We start from the raw sequence: 26,421 nt of genomic DNA, 5'->3' as shown, positions 1-26,421 counted from the left end.
TACACAGAACACGATTCATAATCCGAAAAGTGGACTGTATGTGTGTTGAGTCTAGGCCTAGGTATGTGTGACGCAGTTAAAAATGAAGCCATGTGGGCACCTGAAATGGCGGCTGCCTGACCTCTAAAGTGGGACAATTGGATGTGAGGTAACTGCGCTGGCGTTGTACACCGTTGCGGTAGGCAGTCGAAGACCGCGGCGCAATGCTGCATTGGTTAACATTGGACCCTATGGGTCCCAGGAGCCAATGACGATGTACGCCGGTGGTGACGGTACGCACTGTCGCGGACGTGACCGCCATTTTCTATCTGTTCAATCACTCGATACCTGATCTTCGACAGGAGAGGACCTACACTGCAAGTGCGTCTGTGACCTCGGTCTGGAAGAGACAATGGCTCGAGTGTCTGAGGAAAGGGCCCCTGCCTTCACATCGGAGGAGTTGGAGAAACTCGTGGACGGGGTCCTACTCTACGGTCCTCCAGATAAACAGGTAAGTAGACTAGGAGCATGCTGTATGGGCTATGCCTGTGTGGAGAGGGGTGGATGTAAGAAGGGGGTGGGGGAGAGTGCAGCATGCATGAATCGACAGTGAGTGCCTGTGCCACATGGCAAGGGTAGGCATGGGGGCCAATGACTGTGATGGTGCAGTTTCTCTTCCCCCTGTACAAATCATGTAGGTCAGCGCCCACCAGAAAAAATACATTTGGCGTGCCATCGCCAAGGACATCCGGACCCTGGGGGTCTACCACAGACGGAGAACCCACTGCCGGAAAAGATGGAAGGACATTCGCCGCTGGAGCAAGAAGACGGCAGAGGCTCAGCTGGGGATGGTCTCCCAACGTGGGAGGGGTGCCCGTCGCACCATGACCCCACTGATGTTCAGGATCCTGGCGGTGGCGTACCTGGAGTTGGATGGGCGCTTGAGGGCATCACAGCAGCCACAAGGGGGTGAGTACACTCTCATCCTGCTGATTTTGTGTGCAGTGGAGGGGTCTGGGTGGGGGAGGTGGGCTGTGGCTTCCCCTAGGACAGGGAGAGTTTAGTAGGCAAGGTCCCTCCGTAAGGCAGGCCATGTGGCACCCACCCCACCTCTGTAGAGTGGCAAGTACACCTAGTCAGGCCCCTGTGTCCATAGCCTAGTAGGCCATTTCCCAGGGATTGAACAGTGGAGCCCAAGAGCGCGGCGTAGTGCAGGGGGCTTCTGTGTCTGTCGTGTCCGCCAACGGTAGTGGTAATGCATGCACTCAACATGTCTTTCTTCTGTCATCCCCCCCTTTTTGTGGTCTCCCTGTTCTTGTGTGCATTAGCATCATCAGGCCGAGGAGCAGTGGAACCGGAGCACGAGGGAGCTGCATCCCACATGTTCATGGAGGGCGAGACTACGGACTCGGAGCTCACCAGTGGGACGGAGGGCGAGGGGAGCTCCACGGCGGGGACAGGAGCTGACACCAGCAACACGGACTCGTCCTCTGATGGGAGCTCCCTCGTGGTGCGGCAACATCTGTGACCCCGCATCTACAGGTACAGCCGCCACCCCCCTACCAGCACCGCTCTCCCAGCAGCCCCTCAGCCTTTACACCGTGCCCGCTCACCCAGGAGGGTGGGCATCACCTTCGCCCCAGGCACATCAGCCCCTGCCCCAGTCACCCCTGCTGCCCTCAGTGAGGAGGCCATTGACCTCCTCAGGTCCCTCACTGTTGGGCAGTCTACCATTTTGAATGCCATCCAGGTTGTCGAAAGGCAGTTGCAATAAACCAATGCATTCCAGGAGGCATTCATTCTGGGCAGGCGGCCCATCAGCAAGTTTTTCAGACTCTAGCCTCAGCACTGATGGCAGCCATTGTCCCTGTCTCTAGCCTCCCTCCTCCAACTTCCTCCACCCAGACCCAATCCCCTGTACCCCAGCCTATCCCAAGCACACCTTCAGACCAGCATTCACACACGTCAACACACAAGGGAAGCTCTGGCAAACATAAGCACCACACATCCCACAGGCACTCATGCAAGCATCACACACCTGCAGACACACCAACATCCACTGCCTCCACTGTTTCCCCCTCCTCCTCATCTCCTCCTCCCTCCCAGTCTCGTCTACACTCACACCTGCATGCACTATATCTACAGCCACTACTACCATCACCAGCACACCCACCACCAGACCCCGCTCACGTGCAGTCACCACCCCCACTACCATTCACACGTCCCTTGTGTCCTCTCCCAGTGTGTCTGTGACGCCACCTCCCAAGATACACAAATGCAGGCACACACCCACCCAACAGCCATCCACCTCACGATAGTCTCCAGCGCATGCACCTTCACCCAAAGTCACCAAACGAACACCTCCTACAACCACAACCCCTTCCTCCACTCCCAAACACCCTCCAGCTACCCGTCCCAGTGTCTCCCAAAAACTTTTCCTGTCCAACCTTGACCTCTTTCCCACACCTCCCCCACCCCGTCCATCTCCTAGGTCCCGACTCTCCAGGTCCCAAACTAGCACCTCAGCCACAGCATCTCCGGGACCAGTGGTGCCTGTAGTCACCGGAATCTGGAGTGCACCGGGCAGCAGGGCAGCCAGTGTGGCACGGAGCCACAGCACGGACAGTCCCCCACCTGTCAAGCATCAGAAGTTGGCCAGTGCCCGGCAGGAGAGGGGGAAGTCTCCAGCCACCAAAGGGGTCCCGGTGGGAGCGTGGAGTCAGCTGTGACACCTTCCAAGGTGGGGAAGGGCCACAAGAAAACAGGAAAGTCTGGGAAGAGCAGCATGGCGCAGGAGACCGCCATCATCCCCGCTGCCCAGGAGGCCACCACCACCATCCCCGCTGCCCAGGAGGCCACCGCCATCATACCCGCTGCCCAGGAGGCCACCGCCATCATCACCAGCAGCTGAGTCACTGCAAAGGAGCCCGCCGCCTCAAGCACCGCTGGACAGGGCACCGCCGCCTCAAGCACCGCTGAACAGGGCACAGCCGCCTCAAGCACAGCTGAACAGGACACCGCCACCTCAAGCACCGCTGAACAGGGCACCGCCGCTCCATGCACCGCTGAACAGGGCACCACCGCCACAAGCACCGCTGGCCCATGAGCGCCAAGGGCACTGACACTACTGAGTCAGTCACAAGCAGGATGAAGCACTCTGGGCACAAGGCCCCCTCCAGAACCAGTGGAGAGATACATCCACTACCTCTGTCCTTAGCAGGATGAAGCACTCTGGGCACCATCCCCCTCCAGAACCAGTGGAGAGATACATCCACTACCTCTGTCCTTAGCAGGATGAAGCACTCTGGGCACAAGGTCCCCTCCAGAACCAGTGGAGACTGTTATCCACTTGAGAGACTGTGGCTTTGCACTCCCCAGGATGCAGCAGTGGGCAACCCACCCACTGTAAAGACTTGAGAGACTGTGGCTTTGCACTCCTCAGGATGCAGCAGTGGGAAACCCACCCACTGTAGAGACTTGAGAGACTGTGGCTTTGCACTCACCAGGATATGTCAGTGGGCAAGCCACCCACTGTAGAGACTTGAGAGACTGTGGCTTTGCACTCCCCAGGATTGAACAGTGGGCATGTGGCCCTCTCGTGAATTTGGCGTCGTGCAATCAACCGGCTGAGGTGCCCCCCCTTTTCCTCCCCCTGAGGTGCCTGTTTTCTTGCTCTTTGATGCCCCTGCAGTGTTCTCTCCATCATGATCGGGGATCTTGTGTGGGCCTCGCCCATACCGTGTGGGCCCAGTGTTCCACGGACTTCATTGGAGCACTACCTGGACTACTAAGCTTGGTGTATATTTTGTTTATGGTGTACATATATATTTTTTTGTGTACTTGATTTTAATATATTACAATGATTACACTCATTTTCTTTTGTCTTTGCATTATTCCGGGGGGGTTGGGGGTGTAACTGTAATGTATTATGCTGTATTAGTGTGTGTTGTAGTGGGCGAGGGTGGGGGTGGGGGTGGGGGTGTTGCGTGTGTGTGTCCCTGTTTTTTCCCTCCCCCTCCCCTGTGTCGTAGGTGCAGTACTCACCGTTGTCTTTGCCGCCAGCGTTTGTGCTCCTGGTAGAGGAGCAAGAAGATGAGGGCTGGAAAAATGTGCAACTCTGGTTCCATGGCGTCCGGATTCCTTGTGGGGTGTGTAGAGGTGAGCGTTTTCCCCTTCGAAGTCCTGTTTCTGCCGTGTTTTTGTCCGCGGTGAATCCGCCCCGGAAAAGGTGGCGGATTGATAGGTTGTGACACTGTGGGCGGTACTTTGTCTTCTGCCTGTCTGTTGGCAGTGACTGCCAAGCTGTTTGTTTGTACCGCCGTGGCGGTCAGAATGTTAAAGTGGCTGTCTTTGTTGGCGGTTTCCGCCACGGTCGTAATTCCATTTTTTTTACTACAATTCCTCTACTGGAAACTTAAATACGGAAATTGGGTGAAAGCAGTTGTACAGCACAATTTTAGTTATGGAACATCCATACTGTGTCAGTGAATAGCAGCGTCACTGTTTACAGAGCCCTAATACCAGTATAAATATAGCTCATCAAATGGCAAGAAATCTATGTTGACCATGCAGAAAAGTTTAAATTCCCATATTGCTCAGTTGCTGAAGGTATGCTAACTATAACAAGTGCTTGTGTATGGAAAAGGTCTTAACTGGCTATGTTCAGAGGCACTGGAATGGTGAAGAGAAAGTGGAGGAAAGGCTTATATCTTGCTTTCTCTCATGCATTTTTCAGAACGTTCAATTGCAATCAATATATGTCTTAGGAAGTATCCATATGTGGGCAAACCTGCCTTTAGTTATTCCTGACTACTTTTCATCTCCCTACCAAAACCCTCATAGACTCACTGTGTCCATTCATTCATCACTTAATCTCTCATGTACTTGCTCTTTTACCCCTTAGTGTTTTAAAATGTACCTGTGCCCTCACTAACATCAACACCTACCAGACTTTACTCGCCCCACCTCCCCAAAAGATGAACTACACTGTACTATATAGCACTGTCTTCACTCAATTTCACCTAGCAGCTCAAGACTCTGGAATCCTAAAACCAGACATTATTCAGCACATTGCATCTATCCACACATCTTACACCTACCAAGGCAAGAGCCTAAGCTATTCCTATCCATTAACATAGTGCCTGCACTAGTTTAGTAATTTAGGTTATTTCAGGTGAGGTACTAAGGTTTGATAGCCCAGCCAAATCATGCATGGTGAGTGCGAAGCAGGATCATCAACTTTTTAACTAACACTTCTCGTGTTTTTTATTTTAATCATTGTATAGGCTTCAATTGCACAACCTTATCTCAATCTTAGATAAAAATGTATTTTTCCTGAATCTACAACATTACCTCAACAAAGAGTATGTCTTCCTCCCTGATCATTTTTATGCGGTGAAGATTTCCATCAGCCATATTTCTAAAATTGATGCTGAAGACATCTGGATCCAGACGGCTGTCTAACTTGTACCGTATCTGTAAACTTCCTAAATAGATTAAGGAAAGCAAGGATCAGATAAAGAAATTAACAACCAAATGTAGTTAATATTTTTTTTTTAATTAATTATTTTGTTTCTTTCGAAACGTGTAAAGCAAAAGACTTATTGGAAGTTTTGTTCTCTGTGTATTTTTTATTTAAAAACGTTTCAGGTATCATATGCATGAAATCTTTATTGATTTAGAGATCAACAGAGGTCAATAAAGTATCATAAGGAAATAGATGTCAAATTTAACAAGACAATCAGTACAAAGTCAATACACATGTAAAGAATTCAAACATACCAAAAAAGCTGTTCTCATTTTTATAGCCAGCATGAATGTTAATAGCACACTTGATAATTTCATATTATATTTAATTAACAAAAGGCACAAAATGTATATGTACTGTATATTTCGGCCATGACAAATACAAAACTACATAATTAAAATCTTGAATGCCATTCATACAGAAGAGACAGTAATGGTCTAATACAGATATGCCAGTCCACACCCGAGTCGTGGCACTTATAAAGGATGCTTTAAGAATTACAAAATAATTACTCTCCTTACCCTGTGTCCCAGTCACAATTCCACTTCCACACAGGGTTTTATTATATTTACCGTGGTAAATTCTGCAGCCGTTTCTTATGTTGATAACTTAAATGATGTCAGCACTTACTCATGGAAAATAGAGCTATTTTTTTTACCAGTTCTTCAGACAGTTCTGAGATAGACCACAAAGTTCTAGAGAATAGTGAAGATTCTCATGGAATGAACTGTATGTCACCTTCTTTTGAAAGAAATCTCTCCTCAGACGCTGCCAAAATGAACCTTCTATTCAATGAAGCAAACAGTGGTCCCTTGTCTCACCTCAGTCCAATGAGATAGCAAAGTCACTCAGCAGTTCAAACTCAACCCTAAATACTTGAACTCGGACTTTACTTTCACTTAACTTACATAGAATTCTCCTTTTCACTTCAAGTAGTACAACAACCTAATGGGAAATATTGTGTTGCATATAGTCTAGCTGAGATCCTAACCTAGCAAGTGGTATTTAGCTGTGTAAAAATTTATAGCAAGGCCTTAAATAGTTTTAAAAAATCTTCAGCTAAAATGTAGACCTGATAGATTAAACCTCTGTGTTGAAAACTGCTTTTCTAGCCTTATTAGGTGTACTCTGGAAAACAGCAGGAAAAAACACACCTTGTGAAATACCATTAAGGCATGGTATTTGATCATTCATTTTTTACCCCCATTATCAAATTTTCTATATGGAATAGGCAATAATGTGTGTTAACTGCCATTGTGATTGATATTATTAGCACAAGGTATTCATAATTTTATGTCATTTAAATTTATCAATCAATCAATCAGTGAATCAGTCAATTGGTCTTGTTCCAGGCCATGGTGGCAGTGTAGGAGAAGGAGCAGCCACCACTGCAGCTGTGATGGATTCAGGGGGTCTGTGCGAAGGGCTAGTGAGGAGGAGCACATGTGTCTGTCAGGTTGACTGAAGTTCAGTCGGTGGTTGATGTAGACTGGTCTTTGGTCGTGTAGGGCCTTGTAGCATATGTCAGGATCTAACCTGGCATCTCTTCTTGAAAGGGAGCCAGTGGGGTTCTCTGAGGTGGAGGTTGATTTGTGCATGCTTGGGGAGGTCCAGGATGAGTTGGGCAGCCACATTCTGTATGGTCGGTAGCATTTTGAGGAGTTGGGTGGAGATGCCGGAATAGAGTGTGATGCAGCAGTTGAGGCAGCTGGTGATGGGGTCATCAGTTCTGGTTTTCCTGGGATCCACCTAAAGATCTAGTGTAACATGCAGAGGGTGTAGAAGCAAGAGGAGGCGATTGCTTTGATTTGTCACTTCGTAGTGAGTTTGCTGTCAAGGATGATGCTGAGGTTGCGTGAGTGGTCTGTAGGTGTAGGGGTGAGTCCAAGTTTTGATGTCCACCGGCTGTGGTTCCAGATGAGTGAGTTTCTACCAAAGGTAAGGACTTTTGTTTTGTTGGAGGTGAGTTTGAGACAGTTTGCTTTAATCCAATTAGCTATGTTGGTCATGGCATCTCAGAAGATTGTCTTGGAAGTTTGTGGGTTTTTAGTGACCAAGTGGATTTGCTGTGTATCATCCATGTAGGATATGATGTTGAGACTGTGGACCTAATGATGTCTGCTGGGGGGATATGTTGACGTTGAATAGTGTGGGGCTGAGGGATGATCCTTGGGGTACACTGCATATTATGTTCTTGGATTTAGAGGTGAAGGGCGGCAGCCTGATTATCTGAGTATGTCCTGTCATGAAGAAGGTGATCTATTTGTTTGTATGTTGATGTTGTGGAACCTGCTGACAAGGGTGTGGTGGAATATTGTGTCAAAGGCTGCTGGTAGGTCAAGTAGGATCAGGGCAGTGGTCTCTTCATGGTAGAGGAGTCTTCTGTGGCTGCAATAAGTGCGGTCTCGGTGCTGTGGTTGGCTCCGAATCTTGATTGAGAGATGCCAAGCATTGTGTTTTCCTCCAAGTAATCAGTGAGTTGTTGATTGACGGCCTTTTCAAGTACTATGGCGGGGTAGTGGAGCAATGAGATTGGTCGACAATTTTTGAGTTTGCTGGGGTCGACGGATGGTTTCTTTAGTGGGGGGACTAATCTCTACATGTTTCCATTAGTCCGGAAGGTTGCTGTTGTGATGGAGGTGTTGAGGAGGCAAGTGAATTTAGTACTGAAGAAGTTGGCTCTGAGGTGAAGTGGTGATGGGGGCATGGGTCAGATGGACCTCTGAAGTGGATGGATGACATGATGATGAGGTTGATTGACAGATGAGTGGTGTTCAGGTGATTGTTGGTCCACTGGAGTGCACAGGAGTGCACAGGTTGGACAAGGTTGGGGGTCAAAGTTGTTGTATATAGAGGTGGTCTTGGTGTGAAAGCAGTCTGAGAGAGTGTCACAGAGTTCTTGTGAAGATTGGATGGTGTTTTCTGTGAATGTTGAGTTGGAGTATTCTTTGACTATTTTTAACAGTTCCTTCGTGGTGCTGGGAACTGAACTTATGTGGGCTGTGATGGCTGTTCTCTTGGCTTTCTTGATTTGCTGGTGGTAGTCGCTAAGGGCTGCTTTGTGGGTGGCTCTGTTTGAGGGATTTCTAGTGGATCGTCATTGTTTCTCGAGGTAGTAACAGCAGCGCTTGGTGGATCTGAGCCATGGGGTGTAGCAGCTGGCTTGTGTTGAGGTTTTGTTGGTTCTGGCTAGCTTCAGCGGGGCAACTCTGTCGGCACATTTTGTGATCCAGGTGGTAAATTTCTGTACGGCCTGTTTTAGGTCTGAGGAGGCTTCAAGTTGGGAGATGCTAAGGGCCTGGGTCCACTGTGTCTCTGCAGCAGTTGTCAGTGCAGTGTCCAGGGCCTTCACATAGATAGTAACCTCATGGGGAAATACTCAACCCAAGCACAATGTATGCTCAACCTGTGATCTAAAATGAGGTACAGATACAATTTTTGACCTATTTTAGTTTAATTGTCAAATTGCGTCCACTTTGGAGTAACTTACCTCACAAAATAAGTTTGCAAGAAACTTTCTGAAAACAATCACTTAACCTCTTCAATTTCATCTTTAGTTTTTAAATCATTTATTGTAATTAATAAAGCAAATTGCACTTGGGTGAGCATGCAGCAATTGATATAGAGTAAAGCATCTCTTCTAAAGGAATGCAGGTGGCTACCATTAAATATACAACGAGCAAAACATGTTTAAAATTCAAAATTACTGAATGAATGAAATGGCAATGGAATTAGATTAACAAGCAGTTATGGATTAGTGGTGTTATAGTCGCACAGCACAGGTCATGAGAGAGAGAAATGCAACATTACAGATGTAAGACTACTGTGATAAATTGTGATTTACTGCATATGTTTTGGCTCTGTATATTACATTATATTATTGGTTCATCTAAGTGCATGCTGTCCAAGTGTGCTTAGAGGCATCGTTTTTTACTGCGTTTCCTTTTTTTCATCAGCTTATTTCTGGCTTTCTAATGAGTACCTGTTTACTGTTTCTCTTATTAACATACATTGGGAAGAGTTACAGTAATGTTTCTCATATGTTTGTTTACAGTTTTAATGCAATATTTTGTGGTTTTTAAAAGCTCAATATTTCTATTTCATGAACATCATTTGGATTTAAAATACTTTACTTGTATTTGAATTTTATTTGTGTTTTGATATTCCAAGACCCAACAACATTGAATCCAACTGTAAAAGAGGTTCTCCAGTCAGCAACAGTCAGCAAAGGTTTGTAAATCTGTTTCATTCATGAAGAACAAAATACACAGACAAAGGAGTATCCCTTGCAACAAAGGACTGAAACACTTCATGGGAAAAATAGCATTTCAAAATTATTAACAATTCCTGAGCACAGGGCCAAGTGATTTCTAGTAAAGAGATTAACCCTTGATGGGAAAGATGTTGGTTCCATCAAGCAAATACCTAGAGACTTGGACAATTTGAGTTGTATGCTGTTTTTTGTTGTTTTAAGTACAGTCTATCACAATTGCCTGAAACCTTGAATTGCTCAAATCTTTGAGAGATTTATTAATAAGTGAATTTTATAATGGGGTATTCTCCAGACTATTTTGCCACTACAGTTGTTTCAAAAATATTTATCAAGGTGGGATAAGTGCATATACAGGTGTGTAGTGGAAAAATGTGTTCCATCTTTGAGCAATACTGAATGGTAGATCAATGTATGGACACATTTCTAGATACGAGAAAAGTATATTGTTTTTATTAATAAATCACATGTGCAGTGTTTTGCTGAATAGACGAGTTCTTCTCCAGTTGTTTGCTTGACCAATCCCACTTTCAACAATATGTAAAAGTCAATATCCCCTAGCTGTTCTTCTGCATTGGCCTATGCTGCTTAAGAATTAAACGTAGATACGTTTTAGAAATATTTTGTTGGCCTTTTGAAGTTGAAAGCCCATTAACAGGTTGATATGGGAGACTAGCTTTATACATTTGTTTGTGTACAGTCTGCCTGCGTACGCCTTGCAAATGCAATTTATATCAATGATTAGTTCTGCATCAAATATTTAGCACTTAAATCTGGAAATCAGATGAAACCTTATAAATTAGAAACAAAATACCTGCTAAGACTAGGAGAACTTCTGTCAATACTGCCTGTTCCACAATGACTCCACTGTGAGTGATGCAGTGCTGGTAGCACCTGACAACCACACAGCCAAAGCACAGGGAGATGCTTCATGACTAGTACCCTAAAAAGCTTGTGATGGATACAGAACTGCTGTCTAGAAGGCACCCTCATCTCCGCATCCAAGTGGTGGTGACAATGACGGCCCATCCTCTTCTCCCCTTCTCCCTTGAGTTACTACGACATGGCTGGGAGTAGAATTATGGTTCACATCCCATGGATCTGCTCTGATTTAGCAAGTGTCAAGAAACAATTCCCCAATATTCTGGAAAATCTCTCTCAGTTCTGAGAAGAATTCCAAAGTGTGTTTGAGGTACACATAACAAAACGGGGTAGACAGAAATCAGTTACTGCAGTGTTGAGGAAGGTGAGTAAAAGATTGGTAGAGAAGGTACTATGGCGTTGTGCAACCCTTGGGATTGATGGAGGACTAAGTGCAGCAAAGGGTGCACAGTTGAATTTGATTGTAAATGTGTGCCTAGTGAAAAACAATTGGACTAAGATCTTGAATTGTGAAAAATTAAGAGGGAGGCATGAGCTGATAATTTGGACAGAATAAAGGATGTGCTTGCAAGACATTCAGGCATAGTCCATGTGATGGAGAAGATTGAGGAAGCTGTTGGTGCTGCATTTAGACAGGGATAATTAACAAATGTTAGGAGTCAGCTAACAACAATTTGCATTAGATGGCAGACTAAGAATTTAGCTGAACTGATGACGGTCACCAATCACTGTGTGGCCTCTCTAAAGAAGAAGAAAGAACATTCTGAATCAAAATTAGTATCCTTCAAATTGCAAAATATGCAGAAGACAGTCAAGCTCCTGAATGGGGGATCGAAGGGGAGGTGAGGAGGTGGGAGAATTTGGAGAGTTAACAAAAGGGGCTCAGGAGAGGCCCAGGAAGCAGGAGGTCCATCCTGGTAAAATCAGTTGCAGAAGTCAACACGTGGATAATTTTCACAAATGCAGTTTACACTTCCCCAGACTACATCAAGGGTTCGAGGGCGTCTTTTTGAGCAAAGGCTTCACAATTATGGTGTAGCTAAGAATCTACTGCCTCAGTGAATAGCCATTCTCAAAAGGTGCATACCTGAGACAAAGGTGTGGCAACTTACGGATGGCTTTAACTCATTTAAAGGATAGGTGGCACTTGATAAGGGAGATTTTATAAACAAAGGGGCAGATTTAAGAGCCCCATGTGCCACTTTAGCACACCTTTGCATCATTTTGTTGACGCAAAGGCAGTGCTAAGGTGGCCTTTTCCCAGAGCCATATTTACAAAGTGGCGCTAAGCATGCCTTGCGCTATTTTGTAACACTTTGCGTCACATTATGCAGGCACCATGCAAAATGTATGCTAATGGGGGCGTTCTGGCGCAAGGAGGCATAATGTGGCACAAGGGTTTAAAAAAGTGGAACAATGTGTGCATTGCGCCACATTGTAAATATGGCACATGTAAAAAGCCACTTAAGCTCCACCTTAGCATAAAAAACTTATGCTATGGCAGCGCTAAAGTGGTGCTAGGGCCTCTTAAATCAGGCCATTAATGTGCCCAATCCAATGAGTCCTTGTCTCCTCAATGTGAAAACCCACCACCTCTTTACAGCCCAACTATCTCTAAATGAAATATTATTGTTGTCTACTCCCTGTATCACACGTGTTTCTTGTCCCTCTTTGAACCTGCTTCTCTAGTGCCCATCAATGAGGACAGATCTTCACAATTGTGTCCTTGCTACTTCCCCATGTTACCAAACCCCATATTGATATAACTGATGTACTAGTTATTGCATGTGAGTTAACATACTTTGCGGATGGATCATGTCTCAGAAACAATGAAGGTGTCCTAGTTGCTGGTTATGTTGCATGCTTTGTGGATCACATTGTGTAGAGTTGTTATCTGCAAACTTTGAAATGATCTCAAGTTGCAGAACTTACTGCTCTAACCAAGTTTACAACCTGGCTAAAGGAAATAATTTTAAGGTATAGATGGACTCAAAGTACTAATTTTATGTAACACATTTTGAATATTATAAATCCCATGGGGGTGTCCTAATCTCAGCTCAAACATCCATTAAAAATTAGCAATATGTCCCACATTTTTTAAATGCTTTGAAATTACTAGAAAAGGTGGCAGTGGTGAAGTATGCCATACATGAGCACCATCAGAATGATGTTTCAAGGGACATTTCTTTATCCTAATCAGCTCCTAAAATACTGCAGTGTCTAATACTGCTGAAGTTTCAGGAATTGTATGAGAATTGATTTGTCCGCTATACCAGCATTAAAAGACTTGTCTCAAATGCAGTAGCTAACCTCTGAAAATGAAAAACAGTTCTGAAAGTGAAAAACAGTTCTGAAACAAGCAGTAATGTTAAAGACACTGAAGAAAATGGGTTATTAGTTGAGAGGGGTGGAAGCCCGACTCAGCTCAGACTACACCCACAATGCTTGTCTGGGTAAACCACAAAAGTCAGTAAATTGACCTGTGCTAAAACCTCTGGTAGCTTGTGTGAGATGTGGGTGGCCTTTCCTCCAACTTTTTACCTGCCTCCGTCCATTTTCTGACCCTGTTTTTGCTGTTTTTAGGACTCTATGCATTTTACCGCTGCTAACCAATGCTAAAGTGCTTGTGCTCTCTCCCCTAAACCGTAGGAACATTGGCTTATACTCAATTGGCATATTTAATTTACTTATAAGTCCATAGTAAAGTGAACTACATGTGCCCAAGGCCTGTAAATTAAATGTTACTAGTAGGCCTGTAGCATTGATTGTGCCACCGACTAAAGTAGCGCCTTAACCATGTGTTGAGTTTGTCATTGCAGAGCCTGACTGTGCAGTTTATCCTGCCACTGTGACCTGCCAAGATAAATCTCCTGCCCCACCTAAACCTTCCCTTTTTATACATGTAAGTCACCCCTAATGTAGGCCCCATGTGATCCACAGGGCAGTGTGCAATGTATTTAAAATGAATGACATGTACTTTTTAGATTAACATGCCCTGGTAGTGAAAAACTCTTAACTTACTTTTTCACTACTGCAAGGCCTATCTCTCCCATAGGGGAACACTGGGACTACATTATTACATCATATAAATGTAATTCACATCTGCAGGAAAATGGTTTGTCAAGTTTTGTGTCTCTGAACTTAAAATCACAACTTGTCGTGAAGCTGGATTTTAAATTGCAGTTCTGCAAAATGCCACCTATAGAAAGTTTGCCATTTTCCTACTTTAGAAATTCGGTGCCTACTGCCTGTCTCCAATACACATCCAAGGTGGCATCACAGTTGGGATTGTTCATTCCCTCTAGACAGCCACACACTTAGGGAGCTTAGGTGTGACTGACAGGTCATCAACATCCTGAAGGGCCATCCTGGGGAGTATGGCTGGGAGGGGCTGACACTTACGTTTGAAAGGGTAGTGTCCTTCACACACAAAGAGCTGCATATCCCCTCTGGGGTGAGTCTGGAGCCAAGGCAGAAAGGACGGCTTCTGTGCACTTCAAAGGCCCTTCTTTGAAGTCTCCCCCACTTCAAAGGCACAACTGGGAATAAGTACTGGACCTCTGACACCACCAACTCAGTACACTTCTGGACCTGTGGATACTCTGCCAGAAAGAAGCACTGCTGTGATGCTACAAGGACTGCCACTCAGCTGAGCTGCTACTCTGCTGGACTACTGCTTTGCTGAGCCGACCCGCTGCTTTCTTGCCTGGGAGTGAGAAGGACTAGACTGCAACTCTACATCCCAGAGCAAAATTGAATATAAAGGCTAGCTGGCTTGCCTCCTGTTTTCTGAAGTCTCAGGGTTGCAAAAGGCTTTCAACTCACTTGCTACAGCTCCCGGACCCATTTTCTACTAGCTCCTGACCTCCAAAAAGTTGCCTCCCGTTCTATGACCCTAAAAGTGTTTTTTTAGCTCCTAAAATCAATTTTTTGGGCTATTTCCGAAAGCGAACGGGCCCTCTCACATCAGAACTGCACCTCTCTCACAAAGAATCAGTGCAAGCCACCTCAAGCTTGTCTTTTTGCACCAAAAGCATAGCTGCTTATGACCACGAGGCTCCAGTCTGCCAGTCTGCGATGCCCAGCCAATTCTTCGCACTTGGGGAGCACTCCCTGAGATGCTGTTCTTGCTCTTGGCAATCTTCTTTTCCAAAAATAGGACACTTGGTTCAACTTATGAGAAGGTAAAACTTCAGCAAGACTAACTCATGCTCCATCGCAGTCAGCCTGAATGTTTGGATCTACCCCTGGTCTGACCTAGATGACCAGATTTCCCCGGTTGGCCCTTCATTCTTCTATGCACTATACAGCATTTTAATCTTCATAAATTCATTTCTCGACTTCTACTCATTATAGTTTTGTTGTTATGGTTTTGTTTTACTCAAAAAATTCAACTCTGTTAGTCTAACCAAGAATGGTATTTTTTTGTGTGGTGTTTCCCCTGTTTTACTGTTTAAAGTGTTGCACAAATCCTTTACAGATAGCCTCTTAAGTTAAGCGTGACTGCTCTGTGTCAAGTTATCAGAGGGTGAGCACAGGTTAACTTTTTGGGTGTATCTGATTCACCCTGATTAGGATTGTGGTCCCTCCTTGGACAGGTTGTATACCTCTGCCAACCAGAAACTCAATTTCTAACAGCTTGGCACAAAAAGAGTAAGCCAATATGTATTGTATTTATGCTGTACATAAACAGTAATAAAGTAAAACAACACAATAAAACTCCCAAACTAATTTAGTAAAACAGTACATTTTAATAAATGAAGTGATACCAGAGTGACCGGAGATTTACAGTTTAACAAATTTACATAGCTATTGAACCTAAAAGCAGAAAGCTCTGTTTGTGGTCATCTAGTTGTGCTAAACCCAGGGAAAGTCAAACATTCATGCCGATTATAATAGAGCATTGGGTAAGATACAGGGACCAGGTCAGTCCTACTGAAAAAGTTATCTTCTCAAAATTCGGCATGAAGAGTTCTGTTTGCGATTGTGGAGGCCATAAGAAACAGGGAGAGAATTGCAGATCGTCATTGCTGGTCATCGCGGGCTGTCATTGCTGTAGCACGCACTGCAGATCTCATATTGCCAGTCATCATGGGTGGCCACTGTAACCTGAAAAGTTGGGTTCAACAGAGCTTTGCTTTGGTGGCCGTTGTGGATGGCAGTGTTTTGGTGCACACTGGCTCATTTGCAACAATGAAGAGCCAAAAACTTCAGAATTTCACCATTGGAGTCAACCAGGTTACTCTGGGATGAAGGAAGCAGGCCCAGTCTTCCTTTTTAGAGACTAAGGCAGACCTCAAGCATTAGGGAAGACTTCTGGTAGCAGCAGGGCAGTCCTCTGGCCTCAGGGCAGTCCTTTTTCTGTAATTTTCAGAGGTCCAGGAGGTCCAAGAGCTGTTCTGAGGGCTCAATATTTGTGCCTCATGCCAGTCTTTGTGTATGAGAGGATACTCTCTCCTACCGCACATCTGGTTCAGGAAAGTTCCTGCCTTCTCCTATCAAGGTTTCAAGAAGTACACGGTGACAAAAGGCTAGTGTCAGGCTCCTGTGTGAGCTGGATTGAAGTCCTTTTGCATGCATGTGGGGTATGACACAGCTCCACCTCCAGCTATCCTGACAGGGTGGCCCATCCTGCCCACTACTACACCCCTTTGTGTTACTGTCTGGAAGCAATGCACAAACACCAATAGCAAATCCATTCACCGTCAAGAGACCCAGGACACTGGCAAAAGGCACAAATGGTTAGAAGAAGAAAAGGCCTAAAATTTGGATTTTCAGAACTGTGACTTAAAATCTGATGTTATAATTAACAAAAATGTTAAATTACAATGTGTGTAACCCTAACCGCATATTTCTGTCTGCTTCTACTCTAATGTTAGCACATATTACATTAAATGTAATAAGGTGACCCAGTGTTAGCCAATAGGAGAGATGGAACTTATGGTATTGATAACCAACTTTAAGAGTTTTTCACTACCAGGACATGTAAAGGGCCAGGTCAACAGAGAACCTGATATGGTATAAGGAGACAGCACTGGGGGTATGATCGCAGGGACGTTTGAACTCCCAAAACTCTCCTGGTTGTAACACGGTGCAGCCCATGTTGGTAAAGACAGCATGATACATGTGGCACCATCCCATTGTTATGCACCCTTCTTGTCTTTCATAACTTAGTTTTTCCAACTCTTGTGTCATATGTCTGTCACACAATGTCAAAGAATGGATTAAAACGTCCCCTGCTTCTTACCCTTACCCTTGAAGCTCTTTTGTGCACATCCCAATGGATTTTATTCAGATGCCTAATTGTACAAATTAATAATAGATGCTCTGTATCCCTGCAGATGTCATCACAGTAGATAGGCAATTACTAGGAGATTTTATGCCAAACTCAGTTAGTAGTTTCCATGGGCCACACTTATTGCCATCTGTAATGATACGATTTGTAAGGTTATGACACAATTTGCAAGGCCCTATGAGTAAAGTCCCCAGCAAAATTAGAAACTGCACCCTTAAGAACATAATAGCAAAGATATGCACAGAGACACAGTTAAAATGATTTGATGCCCTAACATTAGCATTATGATCCATGAGAAAAAAAGCTTCCCAAAAAATTAAATTGAGCCAGAACAAAATAATCATGGTCCAACCCATGCCCCCCACCCCTACAAACAAAAAATCCCTGGTTTTCACTGTAAGGATGAGGGTCTTACAATGCTGCTGAAAGCCTATGTAATGCATTCACAGTTTCTTCTCTCAGATGCAAGCAACTTCACTTAAGAGTACAATTGTGGCCTGCCACTTTCTCAAGTCTGGTGGTTGGATTTATATTCATGTGTACCAGAGAAAGACAACACTGGAGACTCACTGGTGGGAACACATCAGATCCTGCTCATCACAAACACAGATGTCATATGTCAATGAGCTACTCCTACTAGAGACAGTGATGTTCCTGCAGTTGCTTCAGGGACGGTGCCTGACCCCAGATCTTCAGCCACAACTGCTCCTGCTGTGGTACCACTGCCTTCTGCTGGGTCAAGTTCTTCATGCCCATCTTCTATGCTTGTTCAACTACTGCTACATAATGTTTGTCCTGCAGCCTCTCATAGCTAATACCACCATCTGTGGTAAGCAGTCTCTTCCTTCTGGATAGTAAATATCATCTTTGTCTAGCCTGCTATCTTCAGTCATGCTCTAAGCATCTTGTTAGTGATGGGATTTATTCCAATACCAAACTATACTAAACCTTCCCTTGCACGCAGCCGCCTTTCTGTCTATAAGGACAACTCTTATGTTTTGTTGATAGAAAAATACAGACATAAATTTTTCCTCCCTCCTAGATTTGCAAGTACAGGTCTGTAGATTTGGGATAGTATTTCATTTATCAGAGTACTCATAAGTTAGTGACACTTGCTCTCATTTTTCCACCACAGGCATACACTGCCAGAGTATGCCAACATCTACCCCTCTTCCTTCCCAGGCCTTAAAAAGTTTAACAGTGCCTTAAACCATAACATACAAGATTCGACTCACCTTCAATGACTGAGCGAGGACTTATTTGTCAGCAGAGAGATGCAAATCTAACTAATGTCTTTGCTGGGTACAATAAATGTAAATAAGAGTGGAGAACATTCCTATTGAAACACCTGCTTCTCAGTTACTTCTTCCTCATAGATTGTTGTTTCACAAGTGCTACACACATGGAGGTCATTAATTTTTCATTTTTGAGTCACTACCCTACTCTTGGCTGTTCCCAGACTACACTGAGACTGGTTATCATTGTTTCTTCTATGAGGAACTTTGATGATTATCCTTTAGAATAAACAAGGGGCAGGCTCAGGGGCATAGCTTTTAGGGGGAGGGGAGTTGAGGTATTACACCCCCCCTAATAAGTGTATTTTCTGGTAAATATTTCGGAACATGTACTTTCAGCTGTGTTTGGTGAAGTGCCTGTCAGAATTCACTACATCTTTTAACATACACACAGGTAAAAACACATACACACTCTCTCCATCTCTCGGTTTTGAAAGTCTTCAAAATTGTTGGTTATTTTATAATTGCTGTGATTTGTTCCGACTTAGTACCCCTACCAATCCACATTCCTCTCCCTTTTCACTGTTCCTTAAGCCCTACTCATGCATCCTGCTTGGGGTACAAAGTATTATAACATTGTATTGTTAGAAATTCTGAAGCTCACTCCCTTCAATCTTACTGACCAAGATAACTCCCTGGGCAGGCCAACTTAAAAAAAAAAAAACACTAGATTATTTTCTTCTTTAATTCCCATGTACGGGATGACTTTAGATGAAATAAAGAGAAATACGGAGATTTTAAAAGAAAAATCTAAATCGACGTCTATAGCTTTGGAGGGAAGTGTCAGAACAACTAAGTGCTCATGTTAAGATGCTAATTTAAAATAGCAGACAAAGCACGGGGGAGTCTGGGCCATTACAAGTACTTAGGGCATATTTATACTTTTTGAAACAAAACTGCACTAACTCAGTTTTGCACCAAAAAGTTTAGCACAGCTTGCGACATTTCTTAGCAACTGCCGGGTGCCATATTTATGGAATGGCGCAAGCCAGTGCAATGGGTGGGCTACCGTAAAAAAAAATGGTGTTAGCCGAGTGGGGCTGGCGGTATGGGAGAAGGGGGTTGTGCACCAAAAAATGACATTAGGAAGGTTAGAGACAAACAGTGCTTCTAACCAGCCTAGCGTCATTTTCTGACGCACAACCATCCATACCACATGATCCTGTCTTAGAAAAGAAAGGAGTCATGCCCACCACCCCAATAGCCAGCACAGGGGACCAAGTGTCCCCTGGGCATGGCCATTGCACCCTGTGCCATGCAGGGGGTCCCGAGTTGGGCCCCAATGGCATTTTAATTAAAAATAAAATACTTACCTATACTTACCCTAGTTACCTGGGATGTGGTCCCCCATCCTTCGGTGTTCTTCTGGTGTGGGTGGGGGTGTCCCTGGGGCTTAAGGAGGGCACCAATGGACCCATTCCATGGTGTTTGATGCCTGGTCTGAATCAGGCATTAAATAATGGTGCGAAGCAAGGTTTGCACCATTATTTAGCTCCTCCTCCCACCCGTGTGTCATTTTAGCCGGGGGGGATAAATGTGGGGCTATGGGGTTAGCACTATTTTTTAGATGGGAATGCCTAACTTTCATCTCATTGACACAAGGTAGGTTCATGCATCTAAACAATGGTGCAAACTCCAATATTTTGACGTTAGACAGGTTTAATGTCAACATGTAAATATGGAGTTAGTTTTGCGCCAAATGTGCGTCAAAAAATGACGCAAATTCGGCACAAATGGAGTATAAATATGACCCTCAATGGTGCACTTTTCTTCCCAGTACTTCTCATAGTAGACATGACATTATGGAAAATGTCAGAAAGCTACATGAGGTACAGAGTGGACCAGATCTGAGCCCTAGTGGCATCTGGACGTGGCTAGTGGAAGTCTTTGAACCCAGGGGAATGAAAATATGGGAATTAATTGTAACAAGTGTTCTTAATTGCGGTTATTAAATGCATAGCAATAAGATTAATACGATTAATGCTGTGCATCATCCAAAGTTCTTGCAAAAATAAAGCATTGCCATTATTTTTATTCTTGCTGTTACAAAGGATGATGATAATAGTGACAATGAAGACGTAAAAAAGAAAGTGATGTGGCTCTTATCTATTGAGCTGAAAAAACTGTTTCCTTTCGGAGACAATAGAGTGTTGTAAAAACATAGCCATTTATTCCTACATAATACAGTTTTATATGCATGATAACAGGGCAGCAATGTCGTTTGTAAACATATAGGGTAATGTTTCATATTGGTTGGAAGTATCTATTAGCTTCAAATATGCTTAGTAAAGTTTGTGGTTCTAGTAGGCCAAGAAGCTATGTTATTCAAGGTTATACATTTTCACAAATTTGCAAAGCATACCCTCTCTTTCCGTGCTGGGAACTCGAACTGGAATTTTGAGAGAATGAGGAGCTCAGTATTGTGTCCATAAATTATATTTCTTCCTCAAGGATGTCTTGTGCTTCCTCGGGGACAAGATCATGCCACATTAGATAGTTTTTTGCTGAAATTAACAGGTTTCTGACACGTTAATAGGTTCATAAGACTTAAATTGAGAGAAAACCTGTTAAAACTGTCCTAAATTTTATGCATATTTATGCTCCGCCTAACCCCTTTTTGCGAATACTCTGGTCAGTTGAAGTGACAATTCCTTGTTAGTTATGTTGCTGTGATGCTTGACATTTTGCATTTAACACAAGTTATACTTTAGGATTCCTGGTGTGCTGTGTTTTATTTTTAAAACAAGGCTCGAGTCTGAATTAAAATGACTTACTAAGTACAAGACATACAGTACGCAAATAAAACATAAAATATGTGTTTTTTAAAAATAACATTTATTTTCAGAAACAGTTGCAGAACCATAATATGCATTGTGAATCAAATGAGAGATAGAGCCCCATCAAGAGTGGTTGGTGCAAAATAAGAAAAGAGCTTTCAGGTAGCGGTCCTTTAACCCTTTGGAATTGCAAGTTATTTTTTAGCTTTTCAACAAAACCAGCGTACATTCAACTTATAGTTACTGGGAAAATTATTTTGAATAGTTTATGACCGCATAAACACTTGTTTTTTTATTCTTTCTAATGCATTTTAGCACAATAAATAAAGGACTTCGGCTCTAAAGCACCCTAAAACAAATAGCCATGGATACACACACAGTGATGTGTGTAAATACAAGCAGCCTCTAAAATGAGTGATCATTCCCCACAATCATACTGGACAACAGTGACAAGTCCACGAAGAATACCTAACCACTACCATGATTCCAAATCTTTCAACGGTTCTAAGTGCAAGATAATGTGCCTCGAAATGAGGTCACATGCAGGTGGTGGGACAATTCTGAGAGATTAAGCTGTGGGTGGAATGCAAGGGAGCAGCAGTTTTGTTGTGAGGCCAGCAGCAGGAAACCTTCACACTGATATTTCTGCAATCTGAATATTGTGCAAAAAGCCCAGTATCAAGTAATTGTACAATAAAGAGGATGTCTAAAAGGGTGAATGGCAGGGCTACAAACAAAACTAGGGAAATGGGAAACAGAAACACTGTTTTTACCTCCTAGAAAAGTGAAACATTAAATTGGATCATAGCAATGCAAACACCTGCCTCTCAGCCTCCAGAATTTGTATGTACATCAATGCTCTTTTTTCCACTACAGTGGCATGGATATGTGTGCAATTACTCTGCCATTCATTTCCACCAGGGCCCCAATCAGAAAACAAACGTAGTTGGTTAGGGTTTGATAGCTTGATTGTATTCTCGCACCAGTCTTTCCACTTTACCTCTATATTCAGCATGGAAGTAGCTTCACAGGGGTTGTTTGGGGTGTGACATGACCCCAAGTAAATCAATTCTTGGCTCAATAGTTGGATATAAGAGTCCTGAATCAGGTTTGTTGTGTCTGTGTTGCTTTTCCTCATCATCCTGGTTCTATGGATTTATCTTATTTATTTCTTGTATCAGGACTTACATTTATATAGTGACTGGTTTACCAAAGACGTAGCAAATTGCAAACAAAGAAGTACTTACTCCTGGAAAGGATGACATTTTACTAATTTTTAGAATTCACAAACATTGGCAGTAGTCTCAAGATTCCAGGCATACCTTTGGAAACCAAACGACCACTGAGTGATGAGAAAAATTCAAGCAAATGGCCTATTCACTAGCAATCCCTCCGTGCAGTTTTTCATCTCTTGTGGCACTCTGGACCGAGGTACTGATTTAGGGTTTGTCAGAAGGAATTAACCCAGACAGAGTAGCAGCGGACTCTTAGGCCCGTATTTATACTTTTTGACGCTAAACTGTGCTAACGCAGTTTAGCGTCAAAAAATTTTGCGCCGGCTAACGCCATTCTGAAGCGCCATGCGGGCGCCGTATTTATTGAATGGCGTTAGCCGGCGCAAGCAGACCGGCGCTGCCTGGTGTGCGTGGAAAAAAACCACATGTAAAAAAAAAAACGTCATGTAAATGGCGTCTGGGCGTCTTAAAAATGGTGCAAGTCAGGTTGACGGAAAAAAATCGCCTCCACCCGATTTGCGCCATTTTTAACGACGCCCAGACGCCATTTACATGACTCCTGTCTTAGTAAAGACAGGAGCTATGCCCCCTTGCCCAATGGCCATGCCCAGGGGACTTATGTCCCCTGGGCATGGTCATTGGGCATTGTGGCATGTAGGGGGGCACAAATCAGGCCCCCCTATGCCAAAAAAAATATATTAAAAATTTTTTTTTTATACTTAACTGAACTTACCTGAATGTCCCTGGGGTGGGTCCCTCCATCCTTGGGTGTCCTCCTGGGGTGGGCAAGGGTGGCAGGGGGGGTCCCTGGGGGCATGGGAGGGCAGCTGTGGGCTCATTTTGAGCCCACAGGTCCCTTAACGCCTGCCCTGACCCAGGCGTTAAAAAGAGGCGCAAATGCGGGGTTTTTTGCCCCGCCCACTCCCGGGCGTGTTTTTTGCCCGGGAGTATAAATACAACGCATTTGCGGCGCAGTAATTTTTTTGGACGGGAACGCCTACCTTGCATCTCATTAACGCAAGGAAGGCGTTCACGCAAAAAAATGACGCTCTTTACTCATACTTTGGCGCTAGACGCTTCTAACGCCAAAGTATAAATATGGCGTTAGTTTTGCGCCGAATTTGCGTCGAAAAAAATGACGCAAATTTGGCGCAAACGGAGTATAAATATGCCCCTAAGTATGTTAACCTGCCTTTACTCTGCCTGTCAAATTTAGAGATATCCATGAACCCCACAGACATCCCAGTACATTGACAGGAACAGCCACCATTGCAGGTCCTGTAAAAGGAGGAAACGTTTGATGGGCATTAAATATGACAACTAGCCATCAAACATTTTCAAAGCTTTTAATTTTCTAAAGCAAACTCCCAAAGTGAGAGTTTGTTTTGAAAAATTTAAAAAACTAAGTCACCCACAGTGTTGTTATTTTTTTGTTTTTTACTGTTTCTCAACACCAGGATACACCTGGCCATGATGGAAAGTTTTTAAAAAAAGAGCCATTAGACCATCCACACTCAATTGAGCGGATTGTTAAATAGCTTACTTCCAGTTGCAGAACACCATGATTTTTTGCTTTTCAACTGGATTTTGAACTTTTTACTGTGGGTGAGACTATGGTAATCACATGGTAAATAGACTGCAAGTCTTTACCGCCCGTGTCCGCCTTTTAAGTTAAGGCCACTGCAACGCAGCAAGGGTAAGGGGCTGATTACATGTGAATATGTGTGCACACATGTGTGGGCTGCGTGTGGAAGACTACTGTTGTGCACAGCCCAGTGACAGTGCACAGGCAGCATGGCACAAAAGGGGCTCTGCAGGGTTAGGTAGTCACCTGAGATGGACCTCATAAGGGTAGTCTACAGTATTGGGAAAGTCAGTGTGCTTTACTGTTTCAACTATAGTAACACTCTATTAGACACATGGGGCCAGATTTAAGTGAAAATTCCAGTGGCGTCTCTGTGCTAAATTTGGCAGCGTTGTGCACCGTCCTTTTCAAAATGGAGGGATGCACCGTATTTACAACAATACAGTGCACACCTGTGTTTCCCCCTGTGCGGGTGCAAAATTTGCTGTCACGCTCCAACGCAACCACCTTTGCACCATAGTGCAAGGATGGCTGCGTTGAGGGGGATATTGTTTTTGTGCAGGAAGGGACATCATCCTAAAAAAATAAATCTTCAATGTCAATTTACTCCTTCTATGTGTGCTGCAAAATGCAGCACACATAGAAAGAGCAAAAACTAGGAGAAATTAAAGCATTTCTCCTCGTTGTGCCACTATTCCACCACCCCTGGGGTGGCGTTAGATTTTGGCGCTGCCTCAGGTTTAGGAAACTTGTAAATCTGGGACAACGTCAAAATGCAATGGGTGTTGCTGTGGCACGCCCACAGCAACATCCTTTGCATCCCCTTTCCACGCAAAGTGCTGCATGTGAAGGGGCCGTATTTACAAGGTCGCATTAAGAAACAAAACATGGCTTAATGCCACTTTGTAAATAGGGTGCAGTGCATAGCGCCACTGGAGCTTCACTAAAGGTGACGCTCTGGTGGTGCTAGGGGCTCTTAAATATGCCCCATAGGGAGGGAACTGCCTTAGAGTGTAATTTCCCTTCTCCGTGGGCGTCAGAGCCCATTGATGTCATGAATTAGAGTGCAACCTGTGCGAGAAAATTAAATTTGTAACTTCCAAAATGATAACTGTATATTCTGTGGGTCATTCATAGTTTCCATGTTTTCCTGGCTCACCTCTGGATCAGAGCCCAGGCCTTTTGTCACCCTGCTGTGCCTAGTAATTATTTTTCTCCAGGAGCAGGAACAAAGCCACCCCCATGCAAAGGGAAAAATTAGCACTACTTCTCCTACCTCCTGAGGAGGAAAGGTGTTGGGGGCAGAATGATCTGTATCAATCACCCAGCTGTCACACTGCACCAGGGAAGGGCCTGTCCAAGACTACTGAACAAAGAAGAGTTCTGGGGTCTCACTTTGACATTCTAGTGTGCAAGTCCCTGGCAGTGATGTCAGCGAAGGGTGGAGCATAGACCCCAGGCACTGATGTGACCAGTGTCTCTTGGATGGTGTCATTTTGGATTGTCCCACCATGCTGTGGAGGGTTGGAGCAGGTGTAGAGAGGTGACGTGGCACCCTAGGATGTGCTAGGGGTGCCTGTGTTCTGGAACCTTCATCTCCCCTTGATAAAGTCTTGCACAAGCGGAAGAGTTCTCTCTTGCCTGCAAATTTTCTACCTACTTCACTGCAGAATGCTGGAGACCATGAATAGCTAGAAGGGGGAACCACTGACTCCAATTCAGGACCCAGTCCTCTGTCCAGTTAACCCAAGGACCAGTGGGTGTTCCCAAGGGCCATTGAAGCTGGCCCTCTTACTTCCCCTGAGGATCAGTTGGAGGAAGCCCTGGCATTTTCTGCACCCACCAACAAAGCCACAAAGGAGAACTGGTGCAAGAACCCAGGACGACCAGCTTTTGGAAGACTGCACCACTTTGGAGGTGAGGTGGCTTGTTCCAGCTCGCCTCCAGAAGTAAAATGAGTCCAGGATCATCCAAATTGGCCCAATGGGGCCTGAGTTATGGCATTGTAAAATTTAGCAACCCTTGACCTATTTTTTATCCCTCAGAGCACATGGGGCTCCTCTGCTGTTTGATCTAATTTCCCTGTGGTGTACCATGGCCCAGAGGATGGCGCCAGGAAGTTGGTTTTGCAAAGTTAGGGAAAAGGGCATGCTTAGGACCCCCCCCCCCCATTTTCCAGGTGGATTTATACTAGAGGGGGCTGTGACCCCATCTCCGATCCCTTTGTACTCCAAGTATGGGGAAGCTCTGTTGCACTTTGACGTGATTCCTAGGAAGGGGCCCAGGACTCCATCCCTGGGCCCTGGTGCATCCTTTGAAGATGGGGGGAATGCCACCATACCCACCCCACACGTCCTGTGCCTGTGTTTTGTGGGAGCAAAAGGTGGCCACAACTACCCACGTCTGTCTGCTTGAGAGACCAGACGGACAGGAGGACTACTGGTTCCCGCAGTAGCATGTGATTGTGCTACTGACATGGGGAGCTGGCGAGGACATTGAGGATGGGCTACCATGCTGTCCTCCAATGATGGCAAGCTCTGGGGTGCCAAGGTGGAACCGGGCATCCCCAAGAAAAC

The 26,421-nt window shown here is 44.6% G+C and overlaps 1 protein-coding gene across 3 annotated transcripts in view; it reads right to left on the bottom strand.

The window, feature by feature from the left end:
* The window catches only part of CNTNAP4 (contactin associated protein family member 4), a 2,124,586-nt gene that overhangs the window by 69,837 nt on the left and 2,028,328 nt on the right, over nucleotides 1–26,421 (bottom strand). For all 3 annotated transcript variants that reach the window (XM_069227637.1, XM_069227632.1, XM_069227640.1), the window contains exon 20: nucleotides 5,332–5,465. In XM_069227637.1, coding sequence (XP_069083738.1) covers nucleotides 5,332–5,465 — 134 coding nt within the window. The remainder of the gene's footprint in view (nucleotides 1–5,331; nucleotides 5,466–26,421) is intronic.

This window comes from Pleurodeles waltl, chromosome 1_1, assembly GCF_031143425.1.
Source record: "Pleurodeles waltl isolate 20211129_DDA chromosome 1_1, aPleWal1.hap1.20221129, whole genome shotgun sequence".
NCBI lineage: Eukaryota > Metazoa > Chordata > Amphibia > Caudata > Salamandridae > Pleurodeles > Pleurodeles waltl.
This window is presented reverse-complemented; position numbering and strand designations above follow the sequence as displayed.